This window comes from Halichoeres trimaculatus, unplaced genomic scaffold (genome assembly GCF_033239565.1).
Source record: "Halichoeres trimaculatus isolate MK-OKI-2021-1 unplaced genomic scaffold, fHalTri1.1 fHalTri1_scaffold_2, whole genome shotgun sequence".
Taxonomy (NCBI): Eukaryota; Metazoa; Chordata; class Actinopteri; order Labriformes; family Labridae; genus Halichoeres; species Halichoeres trimaculatus.
Genome location: NW_027437180.1, coordinates 39901873 through 39929605, shown reverse-complemented (window position 1 = coordinate 39929605; position 27733 = coordinate 39901873). Strand labels below are relative to the sequence as shown.

Genomic DNA, 27733 nt, shown 5'->3' with positions numbered 1-27733 from the left:
TTGTTTTGAACTCTTGAAGTAAAGTTTACAAGCTAGAAACTTTTAGAGTTGCAGGTGTACGGTGTGCAAAGACGTGTTTGAAAATCCATCAAGGACAAACATCGAGGTGTCAGGTCACAGCTTCAAGACTCAGTCACAGAGTTCACAGTGGGACAGGGACGATATAATGTCGACACACTCTGCAGCGCGTCAGTAACACGTCTATATGTCAGGCCTGGTCACTTCTCATTCCAGACGGGTCAGGGGGATAAACGGAGCGATGCAGCACACACGACAGTCATGGTGGCGCTAAAAGAAGAACATTGTTCTGTCACAGGCTGGATGTCCTGGCTGTTTTCTCCCAACTCAAAGGTCACAGGTTCAAACCCTGCTCCGGTAAATGCTCGCCCACAAACGATCATGTGTTCTGGCGCAGGAAACTCGATCCCTTTCTTCTGCCTAATTGGAGCTCAGTGTGTGATAAGAAGCTGGATATCCGCAGCAGTTTGAAAGAGGAAAACAACAGTTTACCTCCTACATTTGTTTATTTCCTTTAAGTTCATCACATTCAAACAAAAGGTAGATATTTAACAAGTGAAGGAGCGTTTTTACTGTGGAAGAAGCCGTCCCAACTCTGAGGTTAGTTTAACTTTCTGGCCTGTTGCCTGGAGTGACACTCTACCTCTACCTGCCCAGCTGCAGACTCTGCACATTAAACCCCACTGAGGATACTGTTAGCTAGAGTGCTTCTCGAAATAAAACCATCCAGGGTTGTTTTTAGTACATTTTGGGTGCAGGAAGATCATGCAGGCAAAAAACAAAAAGGTAAAAAAGAAAAGACAAACAAAAAAAACCCCAAGTATGATTACAAAAGCACTTAAAGCTCCCATCTCCTGCTCCTTTCCTGCAGTTTAATCTGGATCATTGATGTCTTCATGAAATGGTAGTAACATGTTTTGGTCCAAAAAGCCAATAAATGAAGCTCAGCAGCATTGTTTCCAGGCTCTCATAGCCCCTCTGTTCAGAACGCTCTGATTTAGTGGGCGTGGCCTTCATATGTAAATGAGCCACCGCTGATACCGCCCCGCTCTTCCACGTCACTGAGAGCGGCGCCACGAGCTCAGAGTGCACAATGTTTAGAAAACAGAGAAGCTCGTTTACTGTAACATTACAGGCTAAAACAACAGGCTAACTGCAGCTAAAGTTAGCATCCTGAAGCTAACACAGAGACAGGGGGGACACTGAGGAAAAGCTCTTCCATCTGCTCCACAGCACACAGCATTTAAAATACTCACATTTCCAGGGTCCCAGGTTTGTTGGAGGATGGTTGGTAATGCGCCTGGATTCAGGACCAGTCTATTGGCTAGCCCTCTGTTGGACTGTCCAAAGTTGGAAAAGCAGTCGGCCGTGAAGTGACTAGCACACACATGCACAGTTTTACTGAGTGTAGCTGGAACATTTCCTGATAAATGAACTCTAGACACTTAGTCTGTCTTCTTCTGAGATGGGAAGCTTGAGCATGGAACTATGTGGCTGTTTACAGCCAAAAACAGAGCAGTGATGGCTCTTCAACTTCGGCATTCTCCTCCCCGCTGCTGGAGAGGGGAGTGGGCGGGGAATTCCAAACAGCTCGTTTTAGGTCAGGATTTTACATTAACAAGCTCTACTAAGAACAGGTTTGTCATTAAATATCACATTTTGTGGGCTGGGAGGAAAGACAAAGACCAAAACAAATTTCACTAAAAGACTTAATAAAGTGATTTTTGAATAATATGGGACCTTTAAATGATTGATTGCTTGGATTCAATATTAATTTTGCTTTTTGATAGAGCTCAAAGTTCCTCCAAAATAGATGAAATGATGAGGGAAATTGATGGACTGAATTATGGATCAGAATAAATGGATAGAAAGAGTAGATGAAGGTTTCTCTGTAATTGTATGGTTGGACAGACGGATGGATGGATGGATGGATGAATCCATTATATAATTAATACTTTATATGAATAAATAAGTGGAGTTGATAGCTTGTCTTGGTTGGATGGATAGATTGATAGATCGATAGATGGATAGATGGATGGATGGAAGTCATGCCTTTCCACTTGTCATTTCTGATGTGTTGGTTTCCGTTTCCATTCAAAGGTCATCATAGATTTGCTGTTTGACCATTTAGCACCTGTGCTCAATCACTTAAAACAATGCATCTGGTTTGTCCACTGTAAGTGTTAAGTCCTCATCAAATAAACAGTAAATAAATAAATTTTGTTGGAGGAGTTTCACAAAGCTGGGTTCAGCCTCGGCTCTGCCACGACAAGAAGACGTATCCTTCTTTGGCAGCCAGTAAAACCAGACAGAGCGCTGAGTGAAGAGTGGTTTTCCTGGCAGTGTAAACACTAAATCCCAGAGTGAACATCAGAGCAAATATGGTTTGGCATCATATTGTACGTGTACGTCTTCCTCTGTGGTTTTTCCTCTTTAATGGCACGTCTTGTTTGCAGGTGATGGTGGAGCTGGTAAATCCTCTAAGGAGCCTCAAAAGGGATTAAAAGCTGGTTAAATCCTCTCATTACAACAGGATCCAGCATTTCAGAGACGCCGTGGAAACTTTTTTTGTGGATTAAAAAATTAAGGGCTCAACACTTTGTTAAAGCTCCTGTGAGACTGTTTGTGTTGGTTTTGGCGCCCCCTGTGGATTAAGAGGTTTTCAGAAACAGAAAGAACAGAGGATTATAATTCACTAACTCTGTCTTTTTTTCGTCTTGACAGAAAAGGGGGACTTCATTGCTCTGGACCTTGGGGGGTCCAACTTCCGGATCCTGCGAGTTAAAGTGACACAGGACAAGAAGCAACCGGTTCAGATGGAGAGCCAGGTCTATGAGACGCCTGATGACATCATCCATGGCAGCGGATCCCGGGTATGCAGACGGTTATGACTGAATTTGTTCATGTTGTGTTCAAGTCTGTGGGTTTTGTTTGAGAAGTCACAGACCAATGATCTGGTTTGGCTCCAAATAAAAGTATTTAGTGAAAACTGCACAGCACAGATCAGACTTACTGACTGTTTCCACCACAAACAGCCACTGTTTCTGCCTGCATCACAAAGGCAAAGAGGTCCAGGACACGTCACCTCACAGGGTCAAGGTTGTGTAAAACGACCTCCTCAGTAACTCTGGGAATAATAAGAGTGGAGTAAGAAGCAGCATCGACCTTTAGTGAACTCGCAGAGAGCAGCTGGCAGTCGTATCGTAACATGATAACCCAAACATGAGCGTCTGTCTGAGGCCGTGTGATTGGATCAGAGCGTGACTCAGACCCAGCAAGGACAGATGTTGTTTAATGAAATGTCAGCGGGGCAGCTGGCCAGAAATGTAACGCGTCAGAGGAACAAGAGTGTTAACAAGGAGCTTTGTTCTGAGGTGAAATAAGTGTTTTAGTAAGAGTTCAGTGGATTTCATTCTGTCTGAAGCCAAAAAGTTAAATATTCAGTCAAATTTATAAATTTACTTTGCAAAGGGGTGATTGTTGTTTGCTTATGTTGTTCTCTTTACCACAGGGTAATTTTCAATTCTCTGCTTTGTTTTTTCAAATGTTCCTGTCTCTTACTTTCTTTTGCATATTCTCTTCAAATCATAATTTTTGAGTTGTTTCTGAAAATAATTATTAGAAAAAAAGTCATTTTACATCTCAAGGGACTTTTCTGGTGCCCTGAAAATGAAAAAATAAATAAAATAAATAAAATAAAACTAAAAAGTCACATATACATATTTTCATTAAATTATGTACACAAGATAAAATCACTTTCTAAGTGAAAGTGAAAATACTTAAATTAAAAAAACTGAGTATTCTGAGAAGGATGTTAGAATGTTTACATCAAAGTCAGAATTCAGAGATTGAACTCAGAGTTCTAGAATCCTGAGTCGGAAGTGGGGATTCTGGAATTCTGGAATGAAAGTCAAAATTCTAGAACTTTACAATCAAAGATAGAATTCTTAGAATTTGTACATCTTCTTCTGTAAACGGGAAGTCGGCGTGGTCAGTTGGTGAAACTAATAAATAACAAATGTTTCTCATAAAAAAAAGAAACATACTGCGCAAAAAAAGTGACTATGAATATAATTTTATCAATCTACTGCACTGAAAAAATGAAATTTAAAATGAAATGTAAATGGATTTTTAACCAACTGACTCAAAAATGAAAAGAAAACATTGATGTCCATGGCATACTAACCTGTTCAGTACAACAAAACTCGTATTTTAAAGATTAAACTTAAAATCTTAAATATTCTTTGAGGTGATATTTCATAACAAATACCTTATTCCATCAGTAAACTTGCATAACTCCTAGAAAGGTGAATTATTTTATACCGGTTGTGCTTTTGTGGTTCCACCTCGGACTGGGTGATGATGGCAAAATTCAAAATCTAGATAAATTGCATTTTTTTTCTCAATTTTCAGGTCAGTTTATTCTGTACATGTTTGTACAACTTCAAAATAACTAAAATGAACACCCTGATGAGGGATTACTTATGGTTTATTTATTGACACAATGGAATTTTAAAAAAACATCAGCTAGAACGTAAATATTTTTAGGGAAAAAAAATCTTCAAAGAGGAGAAAAAAAGAAGAAGAAGAAATAATTCTAATACTGCGGTGTTAATGTAAAAAATAACTTTCTTCTCCTGGTTTTCTGGCAGTCTTCATACTTTGCTGATTCTTTAATTGGTTAAAAATGGAAAAAGTGTCAAATAAAATTCTCTGACACCAAAAGATATAAATTACACATTTATAAAAACATCTAACATGTTGTTTGAACAAGTTTAAAGCAGATTTTTGATCCCAGCCCTAATTTGTCACAGTCCCAGACACAGATACAGACAATCGTTTATCCACAGAGTCTGTTTTTTAAAGCAGGGCTGACTGAGGACTTGGAGATCTGGTCCATCTAGTCTGGATTTTGGTCCTTGTTTCTTTAGTTCAGTTTTTCCAGAAGAACATTATTCTCAAACTGTTGAACTGTTAGCTCACGCAGTCTCTCGTAGAGTGGTGAGCCTCTTTCCAACATTGAACCTAGTCATGTGACAAACTTAAAAGAAAAAAAAAAAAAAACACTCATCATAACTTCTTTTGTGTTTTTTGTATTTGTGTGAACTGTTTTGAAACATGGTTAGCATCAAGTTAAAGAATAAGTATAAATTTTTTGACAAAACAGCTGAAAATCTGACTAGTTTATGTTGGGAGGAGATTTTTGCACATTATCCTGTAATTTTGCAGCTTTAAAGTCTCTGTTTTGTCCACAGCTCTTCGACCACGTTGCAGATTGCCTGGGCGACTTCATGGAGAAGCAGAAAATCAAGGATAAAAAGCTTCCTGTGGGATTTACCTTCTCCTTCCCCTGTGCCCAGAGCAAACTAGACGAGGTAAACGCTCCCGTAAAAGTGTCAAAATCCTCTTTTAGACTGTTTTTCTCATCTCGTCAGGACTTTTTCCTCAATTATAGCATAAAAAAACACACATGGGGTATCCAAAAAGACTTTTTCTGACTTCTGCTGAAGCCGTTTATGTGAGCAGACAGTTTGTTGGGACCTGACGCTGTGAGTGGAATAGCAATGGACAGACGTTTTGTTTTGCCAAGCCTGTGTGACTGTAACTCAAAGTTTGGCCTCATAAAAGTCTTTCTTTCACAGGCCGTCTTAGTGACATGGACAAAGAAATTCAAGGCCAGCGGCGTCGAAGGGATGGATGTGGTGAAACTGCTCAACAGGGCGATAAAGAAACGAGGAGTGAGTTTGTGTCCTCGTCAGACAGGAAGTGATGTTATGGTTTGAGAAATGATGAGTTTGAGGCAAACGTGGTCTTGTTTTTCAGGATTATGAGGCGGACATCATGGCGGTAGTGAATGACACAGTCGGCACCATGATGACCTGCGGATTTGATGATCAGCGCTGTGAAGTCGGCATCATTATCGGTAAAAAAAAAAAAGGAGGAACACATTTCTACAACCACTGCAAAGGCTCTTCACTCATTCTGCACACACACACACAGCCACTTAAAGATCCATTCCCCCTTTCTCCATACGAGGGCGCCAAAGTCATACCAACCCTAACCCTGTTGTCACAGAGGCAGTTCACTCCTCAGCTCCACAGACTTGCAGTCACATCTCTCTGTGTCCTTCCAGGTACAGGGACAAACGCCTGCTACATGGAGGAGCTGCGTCACATCGACCTGGTGGAGGGAGACGAAGGCCGGATGTGCATCAACACCGAGTGGGGGGCTTTTGGTGACGATGGGTCCCTGGAGGACATCCGCACAGAGTTTGACCGAGAGATCGACAGAGGGTCCATCAACCCAGGAAAGCAGCTGTACGACAACAAATCTTTGATTTTTCATACAAAAAATCATTTAAACCCCAGTTTCATCTTATAATCTTAAGATGAGGAAATTAAGTCTTTTTATGCCGACCCATTTCTGCAGGATGACCGACACTTGGAGTGCATCTAGCACACTTTAAAAGGATATAAAGGCTTTTGCATATTTTCAAAGTATTATTTTATCCATGCATTGGGTGCACACTCTGTGTCTAAAGTCACAGTTTAACAGAAAATCTGTATCATTCAAAGGAAACTTTGTTTTTTGTCCCAGGTTTGAGAAGATGGCCAGTGGGATGTACATGGGGGAGCTGGTTCGGCTCATCCTGGTGAAAATGGCCAAAGAGGGACTGCTGTTCGAGGGCCGGATAACCCCTGAGCTCCTGACCAAAGGAAAGATTGAGACGAAACATGTTTCTGCCATCGAAAAGTGAGTCAGGAAGATTGACTCGCACATGTTGCAGAAAGATTGCTCTGTTGTTTTCCTTCTGACGTCTAATGTTTGTGATTTCAGGACTAAAGAAGGGCTGAAGAAATGTATGGAGATCCTGACGAGGCTCGGGGTGGAGCCTTCAGAGGAGGACTGTCTGGCCGTGCAGCACGTGTGCACCATCGTCTCCTTCCGATCTGCAAATCTGATCGCCTCCACGCTCGGAGCAATCCTCGGCCGCCTGAAGGAAACCAAAGGAGTCGCGCGCCTTCGTACCACTGTGGGCATTGATGGGTCGATGTACAAGATGCACCCACAGTGAGTAGAGTTTGTGTTGGAGCTGCTGCCGTTAGCCTCCATGTTTGCAGTAATTCCCTCCACCTTACACAAACAACCAATGAAAACAAGGATCAAACACAGGTTGACTGGAGACGACTGAGACAAGACATTCAAGAAACTTAGGGACGAGACAGAGGTGATAGAAAAAAACACCGTCAGGAGTTATGGAGGAAGTTAGAGTAATCCTTCTTCATTAAAGCATTTAAAGATTTGCATTTCTATGATGCAACATTTACATTAATTCAACTGAATTTACGCTCCATGACAAAGCTAACAGGATTGTTTGACTTGAGAGTGTACAGATGGCATTAGTCAGCGCTAATTAAGCACAACGTTAGCTCATCAGCTGCTCCCAGCACCAGCCCATATCAGGTCACAGCTAAGGTCATCACCTCTTAGCATGAGAGTTTCCTATGAACTGCTTTTGCTGATGCTCTCCCTGCTTTGCCCTTTAATGTATGCACCTCCACCTCCACTCCAACTCCTGTTTTTAATGTCCAATTTTCCAGCACTATATGCGCTGCTCTGATGCCCACTCTGTACTTAACCTTTCTTCGCTGCTGCTCTCCCTGCTTTGCCTTCTCATGTATGCACATACAAGACAGGGGAGGTGTGCTCCCCCCACTTAACCCCCCAACTCCTGATTTCTTACGCACTGCACTGATGATGGCCCCATACTTTAGCTCTCTTCGCTGCTGCTCTACCTGCCTTGGCTTTTTATGTACACACATGATAGAGAGAGACGTTGCTTTCCCACCTCCCCTCTGTCTCCTTCTTAATGTTTCTTTTTTTAAAAGCTTCATATGGATTATCATTGATGCTCCCTTTGCTCTGTACACCTGAGGGTCTTTACTGCTTTACTGCTGCTGCTCTCCCTGCTTTGACAAACCCTTTCCATGTATGTGCTTGAAAGAGAGGAAAAAAGTAGTCTCCTGACTCCCTTTTTAATGCCATGTCTGATTTTTTCAGTGTTGTACCATATGTACTGTCACTGATGTTCAGTCTGTTCTTTAGAACTCTTTGCTACTGCTCCCCCTGCCTTGGTTTTTCCCGTTTATTCGTAAAAAAGACAGTGGATGTGTGCTCTCCCTTACTCTCCCCCCAAACTCCTGTTTTTCATGTCCACTTATTTCAGCATCGTACATACTGCACTGGTGCTCGCTCAATACTCTACTGCTGCTCTACCTGCCTTGGCTTTTTATGTACACACATGATAGCGAGACATGTGTGCTCTCCCCACTTCCACCCTAACTCCTTTGTATTTCAGATTTAAACAGTGTGATGTGGATTATAGCTAATGCTCCCTTTGCTCTGTACCCCCGAGGGTCTTTACTGCTGCTGCTCCCCCTGCCTTGACTAACCCTTTCGATGTGTGAAAGCATGAAAAAGAGGGAAAGAGTAGTTTCCTGACTTCTTTTTTAATGCCACATCTGATTCATCTGGTGTCATACTTTATGTGTTGTCACTCATCTTCAGTCTGTTCTTCACTATTCTTTGCTACTGCTCCCCCAGCCTCAGTCTTTTCTGTATATGCATAAAAAGAGAAAAGGTGTGCTCTCCCTACCTTCTTCTTTTCTGTGTCTGATTTTATCAGAGCTTTTATTGTAATGCTTGCTCTGCTCTGTTAACTTGGGGTCTTTGCTGATGTTCTCCCTGACTTAGCTTTTTTTGTATGCACATGAAAGAGAGGAGGAGGTGTTTTCTTCGTATCCTCCAGCTCATCTCCTCTTATTTTCTGATTAGCCAGTGTTATATGTATCGTCACTGATGCTTGATTTGTTTCATATTCATTGGGTCTTTGCTGCTGCTCTTCCTACTACAGCTGTAGAATAGCTAAAGTAGAAATGCACTGTTCTCAAAAAGGTTTATTTCTTCCCCCAAAACCACCTCAAACACTCAGCACTGTCTTTTTTATCTCCAACACGTCTCCCTGACTGCTAAATCTTCTGCTCTCTCGTCAGATACGCCCGCCGCCTGCATAAGACAGTGCGCCGCTTGGTCCCGGACTCAGATGTCCGCTTCCTGCTGTCAGAGAGTGGGAGTGCGAAAGGCGCTGCCATGGTGACAGCAGTGGCGTACCGTCTGACGGAGCAAGCGCGCCAGATTCAGCAGACTCTGGCCGAGTTTAGGCTGAGCAAAGCGCAGCTGTTAGAAGTGAAGAAACGCATGAGGGTGGAGATCGAGAGGGGCCTGAAGAAGGAGAGCCACAAGGAGGCTACGGTCAAAATGCTGCCCACCTTTGTGAGGAGTACACCGGATGGCACAGGTGAACACAACAGACACACAGAAAGATTTAAAGATACGACAGAGAGGGGGAAACCAGAGCCAGGTAGAGGTGTGGAAAAATTTAGAAAACAATGTCAAAATTCATATTTTAGCTGGGTTGGAAGAAAAATATGACTTCCCCACCTCCACTGCAGTAGATGGCGCTGAAGAGCTACTCCACTATATGTTGCCCATAGACTGTATATAACTGAATAGATAAGATCTCAAAGTATATTTCAATTATTCCACTTCTAAACTTCATGATGTGGGATTTGACGCTGTAGACATCAATGTTTCCTCTCTATAGTTTGGTCAGTTGGATTAAAATTATCTAAAGTTTAATTTTTACAGTGTAGTAGCCTAGTAAAATTATATTCATAGTAACTTTTATTCGTTTTTTTATGAGAAATATTGGTTAAACCAAACGGCATTTATCAGTTACACCAACCAACCACATCTTTTACCCAATAGTTTCTTTGCAACAACAGACTTGATGCACTTTGTTTTCAAGTTAAGCGTATGTAATGTTGCATTTGGCCTTCAGTACTTAAAAAACACTAAAATAGAAAAGTTGTTTTCAGTCGGCTAGTTCTGACTTAATGTGTCTTTTCAATTTTGAGTAATATTGTGTGATTTTCATAAACATCATCTCTATTTTTTCCAAAGTTAAAGTTCCTGTGAGGAGTTTCTAAGTGATCTTGAAAAGTCCCTCCTCTAAATATCTGCCTGATCATAATCCACACTTTAAAAAGAGATTATCAGCGCCAATATTACAGGTTACTGGTCATTTTGCAATACTCTTTTGTAGCTTCTTCTTAGCTTCCCAAGTCTCTATGACAACACCACACTGGCTGATGAAGTTTAGTAGAGAGAAGAGAGCAGAGATAGATCGATATGGATTTTTCGGGGACCAATACTGATACTGATTATTAGCAGGCAAGGCGGCCGGTAACCGATTTTTGAAGCCGATATTACTTTGCAGTCAAAGTGAAAATGTTGGTGTAAAAATTTTGAACAATACAAACTCCAATACTTAACTGCAATCAAATGCCTTCAAGCATGTTTATTAAACAGCTCCCACGCTCAGCAGCATGTTTTATAAGGTTAACTGAAAACTTAAAAAAAAATCAATTGCTTAAGTTTTCTACAGTAAACAAAGTTTGCAAAAAATTTGATGTAACTGCAACAAAACTGGACAGAATTGAGTTTGTGCATACTTTTACAAGCATGTAATGAAGATGAATTAATTTTCTGTTTGGTTTTACATGACTGATTTTGAATGACCATCTAGGGCTTGCATAGTGTAGACAGGGAGAAATTCTGTGCAGAGACGCAGAATGGGTTTCATATCGGCTGTTGGATATAAAAAAAAAAAAAGGCTGATGCCGATATGCCCCAAAATGCCAAATATCTGCCCTGATAATCGGCCCGGCCGATAATTGGTCTATCTCTAGAAGACAGATCTGTGTTTTTCTCATCACACATTACAAACATGTCTTGGAGCACCAGTATGGACGGCTACTAAACTACTGTCCAAACTGACTTGTTGCTAACTTGTTGTCACGTCAGCTTACGGACACGTCGTAGCACTGGGCTGCCGATAGCTCTACATTTAGCCAGCTACTGACATTACCAAACTTACATTTGCTTGTTGTCACCTTTTAAACAACAGCACTACGTAACTGTACTGATTGATAAATACCTTACCCTGTCGTGTCGTATCTGGTAAAAAGTTAACTTGAATAAAGAAAATTTGTTCCAAAACACACACATGCCTGGTTAAAAGTGGAGATGGGCCGATACACTTTTTTCCATTGCGATCCGATTCAATCCGATCGATTAAAATTTAATTGTGCCGATACCTGATCCATACTGATACAGTAGGCAACATAGTAAAACATAAAACAAACAAAACATTCTCAATTTCAAGCCATTTTTTAGATAGCGCTGCAACAACCTGAGTGCAATATGTAATGGCATGGTATGTAGGGATTCACTGATCCAACTTTTCTAGTTCTGATACCAATACCGATGCCTGGGCTTTGGGTATCAGTCCATTCCGATCAGATACTGATCTGATACCAGTGTTGAATAATAACCTGCATGCCCTACTGTGGGATAAGACTGGTAATGGCAAAATGTAAGTAGATGGAAAAACTGAAGTAAATATTTATTGAAACTAGGGCTGGGCAACAATTCAAACTTTTAATCGTAATTAATCGCATGATTTCCCTGATTAATCATAATTAATCGCATTGTGAAAGTGCCATAACATCTGTCATGCAAACACTAAATCAGTACTTGTTATACAGTAATAGTTAAATCACATATTTAGTGCAAATCAAATTTACAAAATGTAAATACAAAATTAAAGCTTATTGCCACTGTCAGGGCATTAAAGTGATCCTCTGGGATGGAACAAGTTGGGTCCTATCACAAGGTTTAGGGCAGAAATTACCCCTACAGCAGTGTTTTTGTGCAGCAGAAGCCCAGAGCGCTCGCACCAAACACCCCCTCCCTGCTCCTCTGCAGGTTTCCTCTGCACTCAGACGGGGCCATATTTTACTTGACCAAAAACACAAAGAAACGGACTCCCACCAAAAAACTCTGATATCTGTCTGCATTCACGCTTTATTTAGAGAATTTTCAGCGTGTTACTTTCACACAAAAACACCGCTAAATAAGGCTCTAGTTCTCATCGTGTCTCTTCGTCCTGGCAGACTACCTCCGTTTGTTTATATCTGGCACGCCGTGCGCGCGGACTGATACACTAAGCGGCGAGCGCCTTTAAGCTCCATGGCGTTGCCCCTCTTCTCCATGGTTGTTTTGGTTACTCATCGTGTTTTTCTGCCAATTTCACTTCTGGTTCCACCGCGGTCAGACACAGACATTTACTAAATAAAAGCATGTGAGCAACATGCACTAATGTGCGATGAAATATTCAACGGCGTTAATAGATTGACGGGTTAACATGAAAATAACACGTTAACTTGCCCAGCACTAATTCAAACTATTGAATATTCAAATGTTTAGCACTATTTTGGTTAAAAAAATGCTTCAAAATGTACAGAAATTATATTCAAATGTAAACTTTTATACCCTGTAGACTGGTAATGCAGTAAAAAAAAAGTGCATCACAGGTAACATTTTAAAACAAGTAGCCAAGAGCGCCAGTGATAAAAGGCATGGAGCTGTTTGCCTGGATCGGCACTTTGGATCGGCCCCTTTCCCATCGATACCGGTCCAGCTTTGAGGGGCACCGATACACCGATACCAGGATCGGTGCATCCCTAGTTAAAAGTCACATTTTTACAACAGTGCGACTCCAGGCCAGTAGGTGGCAAAACAGTTAAAACAGATCCTCCTCATCAGACAATTTGCGACTCGAGTCATAGGGACTCGACTCGAGTACCAATTTTGACGACTTGCACTTAAGACTCGACTTGACTTGAAAGACAATGACTTCAGACTCGACTCAACTTGAGACAAGCTGAGTCGGACGACTCGTAGTATGTTCACTACGCTATAGGTTTACATTTTTATTGATTGATTGATTGATTGGAGACAGGTGTGTTGCGAGATCACAAGCACGCGAGCAGCCAATGGGCACACACAACACAGCGTGGTTGTTAGCTAATGATGGCGACTGCCCCGAGCCCGTAGCCAGTTCTGCTGCTCCAAAAGTCGAGCAGTTTGCGTTTAAAGACTTCCACTCGAGTGGAAAAAGGAGGATTGCACATCACAAGATATGCAACGCTAAAATAAAGGAAAAAGAGGGAAGAACGTCCAACTCGGCAGGCGGCACACGCCTGGTTAAAGGTCACATCTTCACGACAGTGTGTGTGAGACTCCAGGCCAGAAGGTGGCGACACAGTCCAGCTAAAACAGATCCTCCTCACGGCATCTTTAAATGTGAAGAACATTGCAGTTTATCACAATATTGTGATGTTGTGACCGAGTACCATGATGTGTATAGTACCATGAAGCTCCTGCCAATACTCCACCTAAATTAAAGCTCGGAGGATTTTTAATTTTCAAGTTTTCAGTTTTGCAACAGAGGCATTCGACTCTTACTCCATAAAAATGTAGAATCTGATGTAAAGACACCCTGGCTCCCATAAAACAAGAGTGAGTGTCTCTATAAACAGATATCTGCTTACAAGTGCAGCCAACAGTCTGTTCCAGATCAAACATTTACCCTGGAGCCATAAAACTACTTGATGCTGTGTCCAGTAAATTATTAGCAGAGAGCCGTTGACGTTTCCTGAACTAAATGGATTAATGTGAACTACTTCAGCCTCAAAAGCCTCAAACACCAAAGCTCTGGCCTCCAGAAGGCTGGCCCATCAGAGGGAAGGGGGTCTGTGGGGCAGGGAGCCTTAAAGAGACAGCAGCATCTCACAGGCTGAAATATGGGTGTTCTAAAACACCACTGAGAGAAAAAACTTTCCCTTTTAATCTCATCGAGAGCTGTAAATCATGTAAAAGCACTACAGAGTACCTAAGGGACTGATTAAAGACTTTTTAAAAGCACAACACCCCTTCTTTAAAGACCAAACATGAGGCGCTTGTTCAGAGTCAGCACTAACAAAGACACTCGACCTTGAATAGCCCGAATTATCCTCTTTAAAAAGTCACACGCTACCTGTAACCTCCTTAAAGGTTCAGGTGAGGCTCTCTGCTTTGCTCTTAGTGTAAAGCAGAGTTTGTAATGTTGGCATCTCTCCAAAAATCATAGACCTACCAGACGTCATGAGGACTGATGAATCAGGTTTACCCACATTGCTTTTGGTTCATCTAAAGTTATAAAGTTCAACTGCTGCTGATAATTTCTCCGTCATAGCGTCACGAGGCCGAGGCTGGTTTGACGAGACAACAAGGCCTTCAAGGCCTAAAGGTACAGCAGAGCATTTTGGATGGTGAAAGTCTGAATCTGGTGCAGCCTCTTTTTTTCTTTTGAATATAAAAGCAAGAATTTTTAATACCAAAAACCAAACACTTGATAATTTTCAATAATAGTAATAATAATGCATTTATTTAAAAGTGCCTTTCAAGACACTCAGGGACACTGAACACGATTAAAAAACAACCACAGTAAAATCAACAATAAAAATAAAATCCACAACAGAATTTTTTTTATCATTATCTTAACCCTTTAAATGCCCAATAAATTATATGATGTCACCACTTCTATAAAAATAAAAATAAATAAATAAATGAAATAAAAGAAAATGAGTTGTATTACAAATAATAGATGTTGGAGGACTGAATATTTTTTATTTCTTTTTTCTGTTTTATTTTCTTTTTTTTTTTTTTTAGATCAGGCTTAAACATATACTTTATAACAATTTTAATTCTTTGTTTTGTAATGAAATTCAAGACATATTGGGACAAAAAAATATCCTTTAAAAAAAATGCATGAAAAAAAAAAAAAAACAGAACGGACTCAATTTTTTACTTTTTTTTTTTTTTTTTTTTTTTACCTCAAATCTGTAAATCAACTTCAGTCCTAATCAAAAACATCAAATAAGTATTATACCAGGAGAAAAAATGACAATTGGGATTTGTCCTGGGCGTCTCTATAAACAGATATCTGCTTACAAGTGCAGCCAACAGTCTGTCCCAGATCAAACATTTACACTGGAGCCATAAAACTACTTGATGCTGTGTCCAGTAAATTATTAGCAGAGAGCCGTTGACGTTTCCTGAACTACATGGATTAAAATTTATTACTACACCAGAAGCGTTTATCAGGTGTAAAAACCAAGACAACTCCAGTCAAAAAAAGAAAAATCTGCATTTGTGCTGTAGAAAATCCCTGAATCTGTGAACTGATCAAAATGCTTTTTTCTTAAAATAAATATCCAGATCTTAATAGAATGATGAGGTTAAACATGAGGATCTAAACACCAATATCTACCTGTAGCTCCGCCCTCAACAGGCCTTTAGAAGGCCGGCCAATCAGAGGGAAGGGGGTTTGTGGAGCAGGGAGCCTTAAAAAGTGACAAAAATAAGAATAAAAAAACCCATACGCCCTTAAAGACTAAACATTTTGTCTGATGTGTTTCAGAGAACGGAGACTTCCTCGCTCTGGACCTCGGAGGGACAAACTTCCGTGTGCTCCTGGTAAAGATCCGCAGTGGGAAGAGGCGAACAGTGGAGATGCACAACAAAATCTACGCCATTCCCATCGAGGTCATGCAGGGCACGGGAGAAGAGGTGAGGGTTGATAAAGAAATGTTATCCGTGCTTTGCCTGTTTTCAAAAAACACTCCTACGTCTGCTCCACATCCAGCAGGAAGGAGGACAACATTTGCATCTTAAAGAGAAAATATCTCCCAGCATTTAATCCATGTGTCGTTTGCAGCTCTTCGACCACATCGTGCACTGTATCTCTGACTTCCTGGACTACATGGGGATGAAAAGCGCTCGACTGCCGCTGGGGTTTACCTTCTCCTTCCCCTGCCATCAGACCAGCTTGGATGCAGTGAGTTATCCAATAACTTCCTCAATAATCACAACCTACCTTTTCTATAAAATAACAAACTCCAACTGTCACACCTGGACTGCTGCAATGAACCACACCAGAGGTCTGCAATCTTTGCTGTCATAGGAGGAATTTTCCCTCAGCTCACCTGGATTAAAGTCATTCAGGAGCAACAAAATCTACTTTATCTTCACAATAATAACAAAAAGAGAGGATAAAAATTCCATAAATAGAAATAAAATCTAGTTTATAATTATCCAAATGAAAAGTTGTTTGTGTTTAAGAAACTGTATGTGTGATCTTAGTTTTTTTAAATTATTTTCTATATTCTATAATTTGCAAAACTCTTGAAAGAAAAAATTGTCATAAATTTAATTAATGTTGAAAATTTATTAATATTTTAATACAATAAATAAAAACTTTTAATATTTAAAATTTTTCAAAAGGTTTACATTTCTTAAACTTTAAAAATTTGAATTTAAAAAAAAAGAAAGAAACTTAAAATCACCTGCAAAAATTTTAAGAAAATAGAATTTCAAAAAATTTCTAGATTCTCATTTATTTGCAAATATATATATATATATATTTTAAAATTTTAAAAGAATAAGAAAATATTTTAAAAAAAATAATCTAATAATTTAATACATATAATTTTTTATTAAAAATTAAATAATTGGCTAAAAAATTGCAGATATTCAAAAATTGTGAAATTAAAAAAAAATGTTTGCAAAATCTTTTTTTAAATTTGGGTTAAAAAATTTTCAAAAAATTAAAATTCAAACAAATGGCACAAAATAAAAAATAAAAAAGCTGTATTGCAAGAAGTGGTGCTTATGTAGTTCAACAAATTTATGATGCACAATTTTTTTACAGTGTTACTGTTAAATCATCAATACATACTGTTAGAAAAATAAAAATTCTTTACTCCAATATTATTTTTTAAAGCTACAAGGAGCCACTGCAAAGGAGTCAAAGAGCCACATGAGGCCCCTGAGCCACAGGTTGAAGACCGTTGGACTAGAATAACGAGACATAAGCACACTGTCACATCAATCTGTGGTGCAGTCTCTGCTCTGGGTTTTCAAAGCTGACCTTAAAACAGATTACTGGCATAAACCTTTGTTACTCTAAGGGATTACACTTTTTTGCCATCCAAACAGTTTTTCTAATCCAACCAAATCCAAGTTTATGTTTGCTGCGTGGTTAAAAAAGGACAAAAGTTGTCAAAAATTCTGCACGATCTCACATAGAAACCATAAAATAACACAAGAAAACCCTCAGACCACCGCAGCAGGTGTACTTGGGGAAGATGGTGGCGCAGTTTGTTGAAAATCTGAGTTTCAGCCCTGCTATGAACCAAGTCGACAAATTCAGCCTCCTTCAGTCTTTCGTGCATGTCTACAGGGTCCCAGTGTGTATGTGTGGAAGCGTGTTTCAGCAAAAAAAGCAAAGCAAATCATATTTCCTTCTCTGGGGTGGATAAAATGTGCTTTCTTCTTTTTACAGACAGCAGCAGAATTAAATGGTAAAAAGCGTTAAAGCCGCTGGGAGAGGAAAGAGGATTAAGAAAGGGAATAATAACTGAGGTTTGGTTTGAAACAAAAGCTGTAAAGACTTCACAGTAAGTGTTTCCTGCTCTGCAGGGGATCCTCGTCACCTGGACCAAAGGCTTCAAGGCCACAGACTGCGAGGGCGAGGATGTAGTCGAGCTTCTGCGAGAAGCCATCAAGAGGAAAGAGGTAAGTGCAGACGAAGTAAGTGCTCACGACGTCATCACTCCTGGTGCTTTCTGGGTAATTCCAGGAAATTCAGGAAGTGGCTTTCCAAACATGCACGTCACAGCAGAGGTTATCCTTGTCTCTGTGAGATTATCTGTCACAGCTCGACGTAGCACGTGCACAAGGACGAGAGGGTGGAGCCCTGAGTCCTGTTCACTATCTCTAATATCACGAAAATACTTATACAGACGTTCCCACAAAACAAACAACAGCTCAGTGAACAGTGAATAGATGAGTATAGAGTTTGCGCACAGCTCACCCTGACGAGTGTAAGTGGAAGAAGCTGCGTTTCAGACAAATCAACAGTTTTATTTTAGATTTCAACAAGTCATTTAGTGCTGCCAAAGCAAAGGAATCAAAAACAAAAGAGAGGAAGTTAAAAATCCTTTCCCAGTTTGGGTTTGACTGTATTCCAAACAGAAATTGTTGGACTGTTTTAACCTCAAGTACTTCCTTCTTCTGTCTCTTGTTCGTAGAAACTGGCTTGCTGTGTAGCTCATGAGCTTCATCTTGTGTCGTATGTTGCTTTGAGATGATGGGGTCTGCTACATGAAATTGTAGAATTGTAGAGTTATAGAAACAGCATCTTGTATAGTTTGGGCACATTTTGTCCTGTTTGCAGCTCAGATTGTTGTTTCATGTCGCATCTTATAGCTTAGACACAAAAGGTTTGACTTAAACGTGATGTAAGCATGATGTGTTGGCTTGTTAAAGCTGCTTAATGTTCCTTCTGCTCAGGACAGCCTCTTTATTCTGATACAGCAGGCCAATAAAGTGACTGCAGCGCAGGAACTACCATGAGAAACAATGTTGTCCAGTTTAGAGATGCAAAAGTTAGCCTTCTTTAAGTCCAGTGGTTTCCAAAGCTGGGGTCACTTTCAGTACTTATTTCATCCCTTATTGTAATAATGTAAATAAAAATAAGAGTTAATTCTATACTAATCCCTATAGGTCCTTTGAAATTTACAACACTTTGAGGACATGCACGGCTATAGAAATAACATATTTATATTTTTTCCACTTTTTTTGCTCAAATCTTTCAGGTAACTTCAGTCCTAATCCAAAATACCAAACATTTAATATTTCTTAAATATTTTCAATAACATAAAAATAATAATAATAATGATTTATTATTATTATTATTATTATTATTATTATTATTATTATTTAATTTTATTTATTATTATTATTATTTAATTTTATTTAGTATTATTATTATTTAATTTTATTTAGTATTATTATTATTATTATTATTATTTAATTTTATTTATTATTATTATTATTTAATTTTATTTAGTATTATTATTATTATTATTATTATTATTATTATTATTATTATTATTATTATTATTGACATTATTATTATCATCATTATTATGATAATAATGTATTTTATTAAAAAGCAGCTTTCAGGATGCTCAAGGACACTATACAAGTTTAAAAAACAACCACAGTTAAATCAACAATAAAAATAAAATCAACAATAATGATAAAATCAGTAATAGAAAATTATTATTATTATCATTATTATTATTATTATTATTATTATTATTATTATTATTATTATTATTATTATTATTATTATTGTCTTAACCCTTTAAATGCCCATTTAATTTCATGATGTCACCATTTCTATCAAAATAAAATAAAGTAGAATAATAAACAGATAAATAAAATAAAAAAATAAATAAAAGAAAAAGGAAACAAGAGGAAATAGAATAAAATAAATTAATATGAGTTGTATTTAAAATAATAAATGTGAGAGGGCTGAGTATTTTTTCGTTCTTTCTTTTTTTATTTTTTTATGGATCAGGCTCAAACATACATAAAATTTATAACATTTTTCACTCTTGTTTTGCAATGTCAGATTACTAATTGAATACACGTTTGGACAAAAATATCCTCTACAAAAACTGCAATAAAAACAGAACAGATTCATAATTTTTACTTAGTTTTCTCAAATCTTAAAATCAACTTCAGTCTTAAAGAATAATAATTTATCATTTTTTAATTTATTGTTTTATTCCTCTTAATGCCCATTTGTATTTTTAAAGTTTTTTTTTAACCATGAAAAAAATGTGAGTGTTTTTTGTATTGATGTACAATTGGAAAATTGACCCATCTCATGGCAAACAGTAAAAATGACACATTTTACTATTTTCGTCTTAAGTGAAACCCTGAAATAAGAGAATGTATGATTATAGTGTATAATTACTGTGCTTTTATAAATTGTGGTCATAATAGGACTGGATGGGACATTCTTGTCCTCTAATGTCCTTCAAAGGGTTATACATTTCTGTCCAGTCCATCAGTGACCCAGGGAAAAAGATGAAATTTGAATTTTAACATTTTCCATGAGAAAAAAAAACCCTACAAAATATCCCTCCATGTGGAGGAACACGAGCGACATTATGGCCCAAAACAAAAAAAAATCAGGGGTTGCAGGCCTAACCTGTGGCAGGTGTATGAAGCTGGTTTAACTCAACCTTATTCAGTTTAATTTTTACACATTTTACCCCTGATGATTCTGTTTTGATGAAGGTATGCTTTTCCTGTCCCTACCTTTGAGCTTCTTGCATTGATCTCACCCCTTTAGATGGAGAATCCAGTAAGTATAACGTGACCGTAAATCTTTAAGCGGCAGGTAAAGCGGTGCAGGACTGCAGCGGTGTGTGTGCTTATTGTTGCTGGAGCATGTCGTAACACCTGGGAAATAACTCTCAGACAGTGTCTGCCGTGTGGATCTTTGCTAAGCTCAGAGTTAGCTCGGCGATGACAGGGATGATACTCTGTGTTTGTGTGTTTGGCAGAGCTCCTGGGTTTCACAGCTCTCTGAAACAGCTCGTGTATTTTGTTGTGTATCCTGTCTCAGTATGTGAGTGAACTGCAGTGTGCTCAGTGTGTGTGTTTGTTAAGCTGCCATGACTGGAATTAATCCCTGCATCAACACACCCAGTCTGCAACAAATGATGGATATAAAACGTGGATTTGGAGGAAAAGTCTGGTGTCTTTAGACCTCGGCTCTACCTCCAAACATTTTGGGGTTTATATCTCTAACAGCTTATAAAAAAAGAAAAGAGGTTGAAGATAAGGGCCCGTCTGTTCGTTAACAAACAGGGTCATTAGTCTCAATGTACTGTTATGTAACAGCTTGTTGCAAAGTGCGTTGCAGACTTAGCAGCTGTAGTCTGAAGAACTCTTCCTTGACATCATCTTAACGTGTTTTCCATGAATCTGTTACTTTGTTGTGAAACACAGTCGTGGAGTAAATCCAGGGTGAACATTTATTTTGACGTTCACCTCAGAAAAGAAGATATTCTGAGTTATCATCTCGTTATTTTAAGGAATCCTGGCGTCAACTTTGAACTAATCGAGTATAACTCAAAGCATGAGTCTTGATTTGGGAGATTTCCTTAACTTTCCGCTGCAAAGTTTTGTTTCCTGTGGCTGATTTAGTTTTGTCTCCTAGGAGTTTGAGCTGGACGTGGTTGCCATCGTGAACGACACGGTGGGGACGATGATGACCTGTGCGTACGAGGAACCTTCCTGTGAGGTCGGACTCATCGCAGGTCAGTTAAACGGCGACCCCTCTCCCAAAATTTCCTGGATTCATTTTTCCATTATAAGCAGGGGTCTGCAACCTTCACTTTCAAAGGAGCCATTTAGCCTCAGCTCACCTGGATTAGAGTCATTCAGGAGCCACAAAACCTACTTTATCTTCACAATAAAGACTATGAAGTGAATAAAGTTTATACATAGTAAAAAAATCTGGTAAATAATTTTCTAAAGGGGAAGTTTCTTTGAGTTTATCAAATTTTACACGTAATTTCTTTGTTTTTATTGTGTGATATATTTGCAAAACTTTGAAATATTTGCTAAAATTGCAAAAATTTGCATCAATTTGTCAAACTTGGAAAAAAATGAAATGTTTGAAGTAGTTTTAATTTTCAAAAAAATTAATAAAATAATAGAAGTTTTAGAAAAAGAATTAAAAATATATATTTTTTAAGATTTTTTGAAATTTTAAAAGTTTGCAAAAATTCAAATATAATTGAAATGTAATAGATTTGCAAAAATTTCAAACAACTTTAAAAGTTCAAAGATTTGCAAAAACTTCAATATATTTTGAAAGAATACTGGAATGCAAAAACACCATGATAAAATTGCATAACCCTTAGGTATTTTTTTTTAAAGGTTTAAAATTTTTGGAAAGGATACGTGAATTGGAAAACATATACTGATAATATCCTTCAAGTCTTGATTTTTTTGAAATTTAAAATATGTACTAAAATTGTAAAAATTAGGGGAAAAAATGAATTAAATTTTTTTGCAAAAAATTGAAAAACTTCTGTATGTGTAGAAAAGTTTGCAAAAAAAAAAAAAAAAAAATTAAAATAAAGTTTAAAATTAAAATATGATTAAAATTTTATAAAATTCTAAAAAATTCTTAACCATTTTCAAATTTCCAAAATTTTCACAAAATTTCACAAAATTTAAAATATATCAATAATATCACCCAACTCATCAATTTTTGTGTTGTTTACTGATTTCTTGCCACATATCAATCATGTATATTAATCCAGCACATTGTCAGTTAAATGAATCCATCCTCACAGAATTAAAATCATTAATTTCTTCCAGATCAGTCTTTTTGTAGATGTAGTTATCTTCCCAGGGCTGTAAAACTTGAGGTTAGCCACAGGTGCATGGAAAATAATATTGTTTTAAGCTACAAGGAGCCACTGCAAATGAGTCAAAGAGTCACAGGTTGAAAACCCTTGATCATGAGTTTCTAAAGACTGCTTGTGTGTTCTCAGGGACGGGCAGTAACGCCTGCTACATGGAGGAGGCGAAAAACATCGAGATCGTGGACGGAAACGAGGGCCGCATGTGTGTGAATATGGAGTGGGGAGCGTTTGGAGACAACGGCTGCCTGGACGACATCAGGACGCAGTACGACCAAGCGGTGGATGAGAACTCGCTCAACGAGGGCAAACAGAGGTCAAAACAACCCCAGTCTCAAACTTTATCATCAGGTTCAGTCAAACTCAGACACGATAACTTAAACCTTCCTACCTGTGTGGGCCAGGTATGAGAAGATGTGCAGTGGGATGTACCTCGGAGAGATCGTCAGGCAGATCCTGATCGATCTGACCAAGCGGGGCTTCCTCTTCCGTGGACAGATCTCAGAGACGCTGAAGACCAGGGGCATCTTTGAGACGAAGTTCCTGTCACAGATAGAGAGGTGAGAGTCACTGAGCAGCTTTTTGACACGTCCAAACTGTGAAAGTGTTTCTGTGGCAGCAGAAAGAGCAGTCTGTTAAAAAACTCAGAGATGAAGAGGGTTATTAACATAATCTGCGTTGATGATTGGCACATTACTCTTGTTTAAAATCATATTCTGTATTCCCTGAAAACTGTTTCCTGAGCAGTGAAATGTTATTTGTCTGAGTTTATTATCCTTCTGCGAGCTTTTCTGTCTTCACCAGCTGCATTAATGGAAACAAATTGGACATTTTGAAACAGCAGAAGTCATTTGCAGAGATTAAAAACGTCTGCGAGAAAGAGAGATGGATCCATGGTAGAGGAGAGGTGCAGCATGATTGGAGGATAAGCACAGGAAAGTGTGTGTTGTTCACAGTGAAGTGGCATCCAGTGGGATAAACGGCCTCTGCAACGTGATGACTTGAGTTTATACGCTGTCTAAGCCTACCTTAGCCTGTGGCAACAGCTGTGAGGTATCCGGTGACTCTCCTGCTGTTGGCTGACCTCTGACACGCTCTCCCCCGCCTGATCCTCCTTCTCCGCAGCGATCGTCTGGCGCTGCTGCAGGTCAGGGCGATCCTGCAGCAGCTGGGGCTCGACAGCACCTGTGATGACAGTATTATCGTCAAGGAGGTGTGCGGCACGGTGTCCCGCCGCGCGGCTCAGATCTGCGGAGCCGGGATGGCTGCGGTGGTGGACAAGATCCGTGAGAACAGGGGATTAGACCACCTGGATGTCACGGTGGGCGTGGACGGCACGCTCTACAAGCTGCACCCACAGTAAGGCTCAGGGTGGGGACATAATGCAGGGCGGGTTTGGGGAAGACGGGGTCCAACGCTTTCAAAAGACAGCGGATATTAGGTTTCAAAAGGTGCAAAGGTTGTTCCTGTAGTCTTCAGTCAGGTATTTCAGAAAAATGGAAGGCCTCTTGAAATGATTATCAATTCACCAGATCTGGTGGAATTTAGTCTTCGTTTGGAAAGTTGGTTTTAAAAAATAAGTTGGTAAAATATAAAAATTCAACCTCACCAATGTAAGGAAAAATAAATTATAATGACTGACACCAACTCCTGTAAAATTGGGTTTTTACTGTGCTGCAACAAGACGCCAATGCAAAAGTGCAGTTCCCTGAGTGTCCACTTGAGGCTGTCACCAAAAGTGAAGGAAGAGCCATTTACACCCATAATGAAATGCTGATCTTACAACAGGTGTAAACATCCTTGCAGCCAGAAACTGAAACCAGTTTTGTTGTAAAGGTGATACTTCTGAATTCCTTTAAAAAGTTTTGTTGATTAGTTCTCATAAGTTATTAAATTATTAATTTGAATAATTAGGACGTTGGTGGGCCCCGCCCCTTAACTGTCAAAAATGGAGCTTCAGTGTAAGAATATGTTTTAAAGGGATATGTTTAGGCTTTTTTTCTTTTAGTCCTGCAGTAGATAAAACAAGAAAGTAGAATTCGAGTTCCTTAAACTGAAAGGGCTAAAAGAGAAAGCTCAAATAGTGCAGTTCCTTTTGTGTCCACTCGAGGCTGGCTTTGGAAGTACTGGAAACCACATACACAACCATTCACAAAAGCTGATCTTTACAGAAAAAGTTACCATGTTCACAGTCTGGTTCAAAAATCAGTTTCACTTTTTATAGCTCATTTCTCTATTAGCATAAAATGTAAAGAAGAAAGTTTTTTTTTTTTACATCTTAATAGTTTTAAAGATAATAAGGTGACCAGTTTTTCATAATTATGGGTTTAGCTGCCAGAGAGGAGGTTTGCTGAAAAAATGTCTTTTTATATGAGCCACATTCGCCCGACCAGTCCAGAAAAATGTCTTATTTCAAGTCATACGAAGAAAAAAATGAGGTCTGAATTGCTTGTAACTAGGGATGGGTACCTTTCAAATTGGAAACGATACAATACCAGCGCCCGGTTACTTGCAATGAGTAATTTTAGGTAATTTTTTGTGTTTACATGGCAAAAAATATCAATTTGTTTATTAATAAAGTATAATGTTTTTTTTTTAACATTTTTATTCTTCGATATATAACCTTGCAATGCTGTGTTCATGTCCAGCATGGAAAATTGCCTACTCTTCCACTCCCTCACAGTCATAAGGATACGTTCAGGTACCTAAACATGGTACCTTTTGATTTTACGTGAATCGAGACCAGGTACTTTTGACAGAAGTCAGTCGGTACCTACAAAAGTACCTAATTCGGTACCCACCCCTACTTGTAACAAGTAAAGAAATCTGCCAACGGAACAACAGAGAAGTTTCTTGCATTAGGATATTGTAGTTTTAATGAAATTTTTAAGCAATTTTTTTGTTTTGTTGGCTGATTTTTTTTAAATTGTCGCATGCAATTCAGACCTCATTTTTGTCTTAAAACAACTTAAAACAAGACATTTTTTCTGGACTGATAAGTTGAATGTGGCTTGTATCCAGTATAATTAATTGATTTTTTCTAAAAGTAAGACAAAAACATTTGATAAGATTTCAGTCTTTCAGTGCACTGATAGGCTCACAAACCGATGTCTTATACACTGGAAAAAAACAGAAAATATATCAGGTGTTTTTGTCTTATCTTCAGTAGAAAATGTCTTTTTAGACTCATTATGAGCCACATTCACCTGACCAGTCCAGAAAATGTCTCATTTCAAGATATTTAAAGACAAAAATGAGGTCTAAATTGTTTGTAAAAAGAAACAAATCTGATAATGGAACAAAAAAAAATTACTTGTATTAAAACATTATTTTTGTTTGAAGCAAATTTTCAAGCATATTATTCTTGTCCCATTGGCAGTTTTTTTTTTACATGTTACAAGCAATTAGACCTCATTTTTGTCTTTAAACAACTTGGAAAAAAGATGATTTTCTGGACTGAAAAGTTAAATGTGGCTTGTATCAAGTATAATGAGACAATTTTTACTTTGTCTTTTTAGACTCAATATGAGCCACATTCACCTGACCAGTCCAGAAAAAATGTCTCATTTCAAGTTATTTAAAGACAAAATGAGGTCTGAATTGCTGTTAGAAGTTAAAAAAAAAAACTAGTGCTGTCAGGCGATAAAAAATTAATCTAATTAATTACAGGATTTGTAATTAATTACAGGATTTGTAATTAATTAATCTAATTAATTGCATTTTAATCTCATATCTGCTTAAGGTCCCAGAATAAAGAATTTGAATTCCAGGACATTAAAATTACATTAAAATTACATTGAAAAACATTTAAAAATAAGGCGGGAATATATACAACACATTTTTAGGTACCCTGAGGCATAAGGAACACATGAACCTACCTTAACAAAATCTACACAGTCCTGCACCTAAGATAAGCTGATTTGATTTTTAGGACGGTTTTTGCTTCTGTTCACATTTTTACTCGATGTGGACTCAATTTTCACTGTAATATGAACTTCTCTACTTCTCTGAGGTCAGGAGAACCAGGGCTAAAGGCTAAAAACTGTGAGGAACTATGTACAAAACACTTTTTTCAAGTCTTAGATCAAAGAAAAGTGAAGTATTCTCAGTTTAACATGCTCTGAACACACAAACTGTTGCTGATTGGTGCAGAGCAGCCCCAAGCTGAAACATGACACCAGGAAGATGGAAGGACATTTTTCAAAGAATTCTTTAGATTTAAATACAAGACAAATATCGATCATTCAGGGCTTGTTTGATGCAGTAAAGAGTGTAGAATTATCTGTTTTTTACAGAATTGAGCAAACGGTTGATTTTCTGCAGATTTTCAAAAAGGACGTGTGAATAAACGAGATGTGGACAGCAGTCCCCTTAACAGTGCGCTCTCTCTTCCCCCAGGTTCAAAGCATGTTACTAGGTGTGATACATTCAGGGACCGTCGGAAATTTGAAAATCTGACGAGAACACCACTTTTTTCATGTAGGACAAACGGTTTGTAAATGCTAGACATTTGAAAATAAGTGCGTCTTTGAACGCCTTGCGGGTTTGGGATCCAGATTAATCTGCATTAATCTTTAAATTTTTATGACGCATTAATTTGTGGTATAATTAATTATTTTAATTAACGCGTTAAAATGACAGCCCCCCAAAAAAACAGACCTAATTTCTGTCTTTAAAAAACTTAAAACAAGACATTTTTCTGGACTGATAAGTTGAATGTGAGACAATTTTTACTTAAAATAAGACAAAAACACTTGATAAGGTTTCAGTTTTTTGCAGTGTACAGTCTGCGATCGTACCGTGCTGTAACCACGCTGTCCAGGTCTGGCTCTAACCTGCTTCCTGTCGTCCCCAGCTTCTCCCGGATCTTCCAGCAGACTGTGAAGGAACTCGCCCCCAAATGTGACGTAAACTTCCTGCTATCGGAGGACGGCAGCGGGAAAGGGGCCGCCCTGATCACCGCCGTGGGCTGCCGTCAGAGGGAGCTGGAGGCGCAGCAGCACTGAGGAGCTCCACCCCATCTGTCTTCGAGAACAACCTGCTACTCCACGTGTCCTTCACCCGCCGCACCGCCTGACTCCACGCCACTACTTGGCAGCCGTGACTCCACCTCTGCCCCACCTGGCCCCCCGCTTGCCCCCTGCAGAGCCAGAGAGACATACAGCATGCTTAGGGAACTAACACTGAGATATTTATTTATACTGCACCGGAGGGTTTATTATTTCCATGTTTGTACATTTCCTCTATAGCTTGTCGATAATCTGATAAAACTAAACTCCTTAGCTGTGCAATATTTGTGTATTGCTAATTTTATTTTTATATGGAGGCAAATATATTATTGTATTTATATAACAGAGGCCACTTTGAACCCCGGGGTCATTAGGATTTTGCAACACACACAAGAAAAA

The 27733-nt window shown here is 38.7% G+C and overlaps 2 protein-coding genes across 3 annotated transcripts in view; one reads left to right on the top strand and one right to left on the bottom strand.

Moving 5' to 3' along the window:
- myom2a (myomesin 2a) overlaps window positions 1-23493 on the bottom strand; it is a 90942-nt gene extending 67449 nt beyond the window's left edge. For both annotated transcript variants that reach the window (XM_074698494.1, XM_074698504.1), the window contains exons 1-2: window positions 23354-23493; window positions 22758-22868 (exon numbers count right to left, since the gene is read on the bottom strand). The gene's annotated coding sequence lies outside the window, so the exon portion shown is untranslated. The remainder of the gene's footprint in view (window positions 1-22757; window positions 22869-23353) is intronic.
- On the top strand, window positions 167-27733 carry LOC141800579 (hexokinase-1-like). Its single transcript, XM_074683193.1, is given in 18 exon segments — window positions 167-188; window positions 2743-2891; window positions 5274-5393; window positions 5661-5756; window positions 5842-5941; window positions 6152-6335; window positions 6616-6771; window positions 6856-7089; window positions 9072-9376; window positions 15446-15594; window positions 15743-15862; window positions 17506-17601; window positions 21110-21209; window positions 22469-22575; window positions 22577-22641; window positions 22730-22885; window positions 23451-23684; window positions 27181-27733. Coding segments are annotated over 18 exon segments (2544 nt in total). The 3' UTR covers window positions 27332-27733.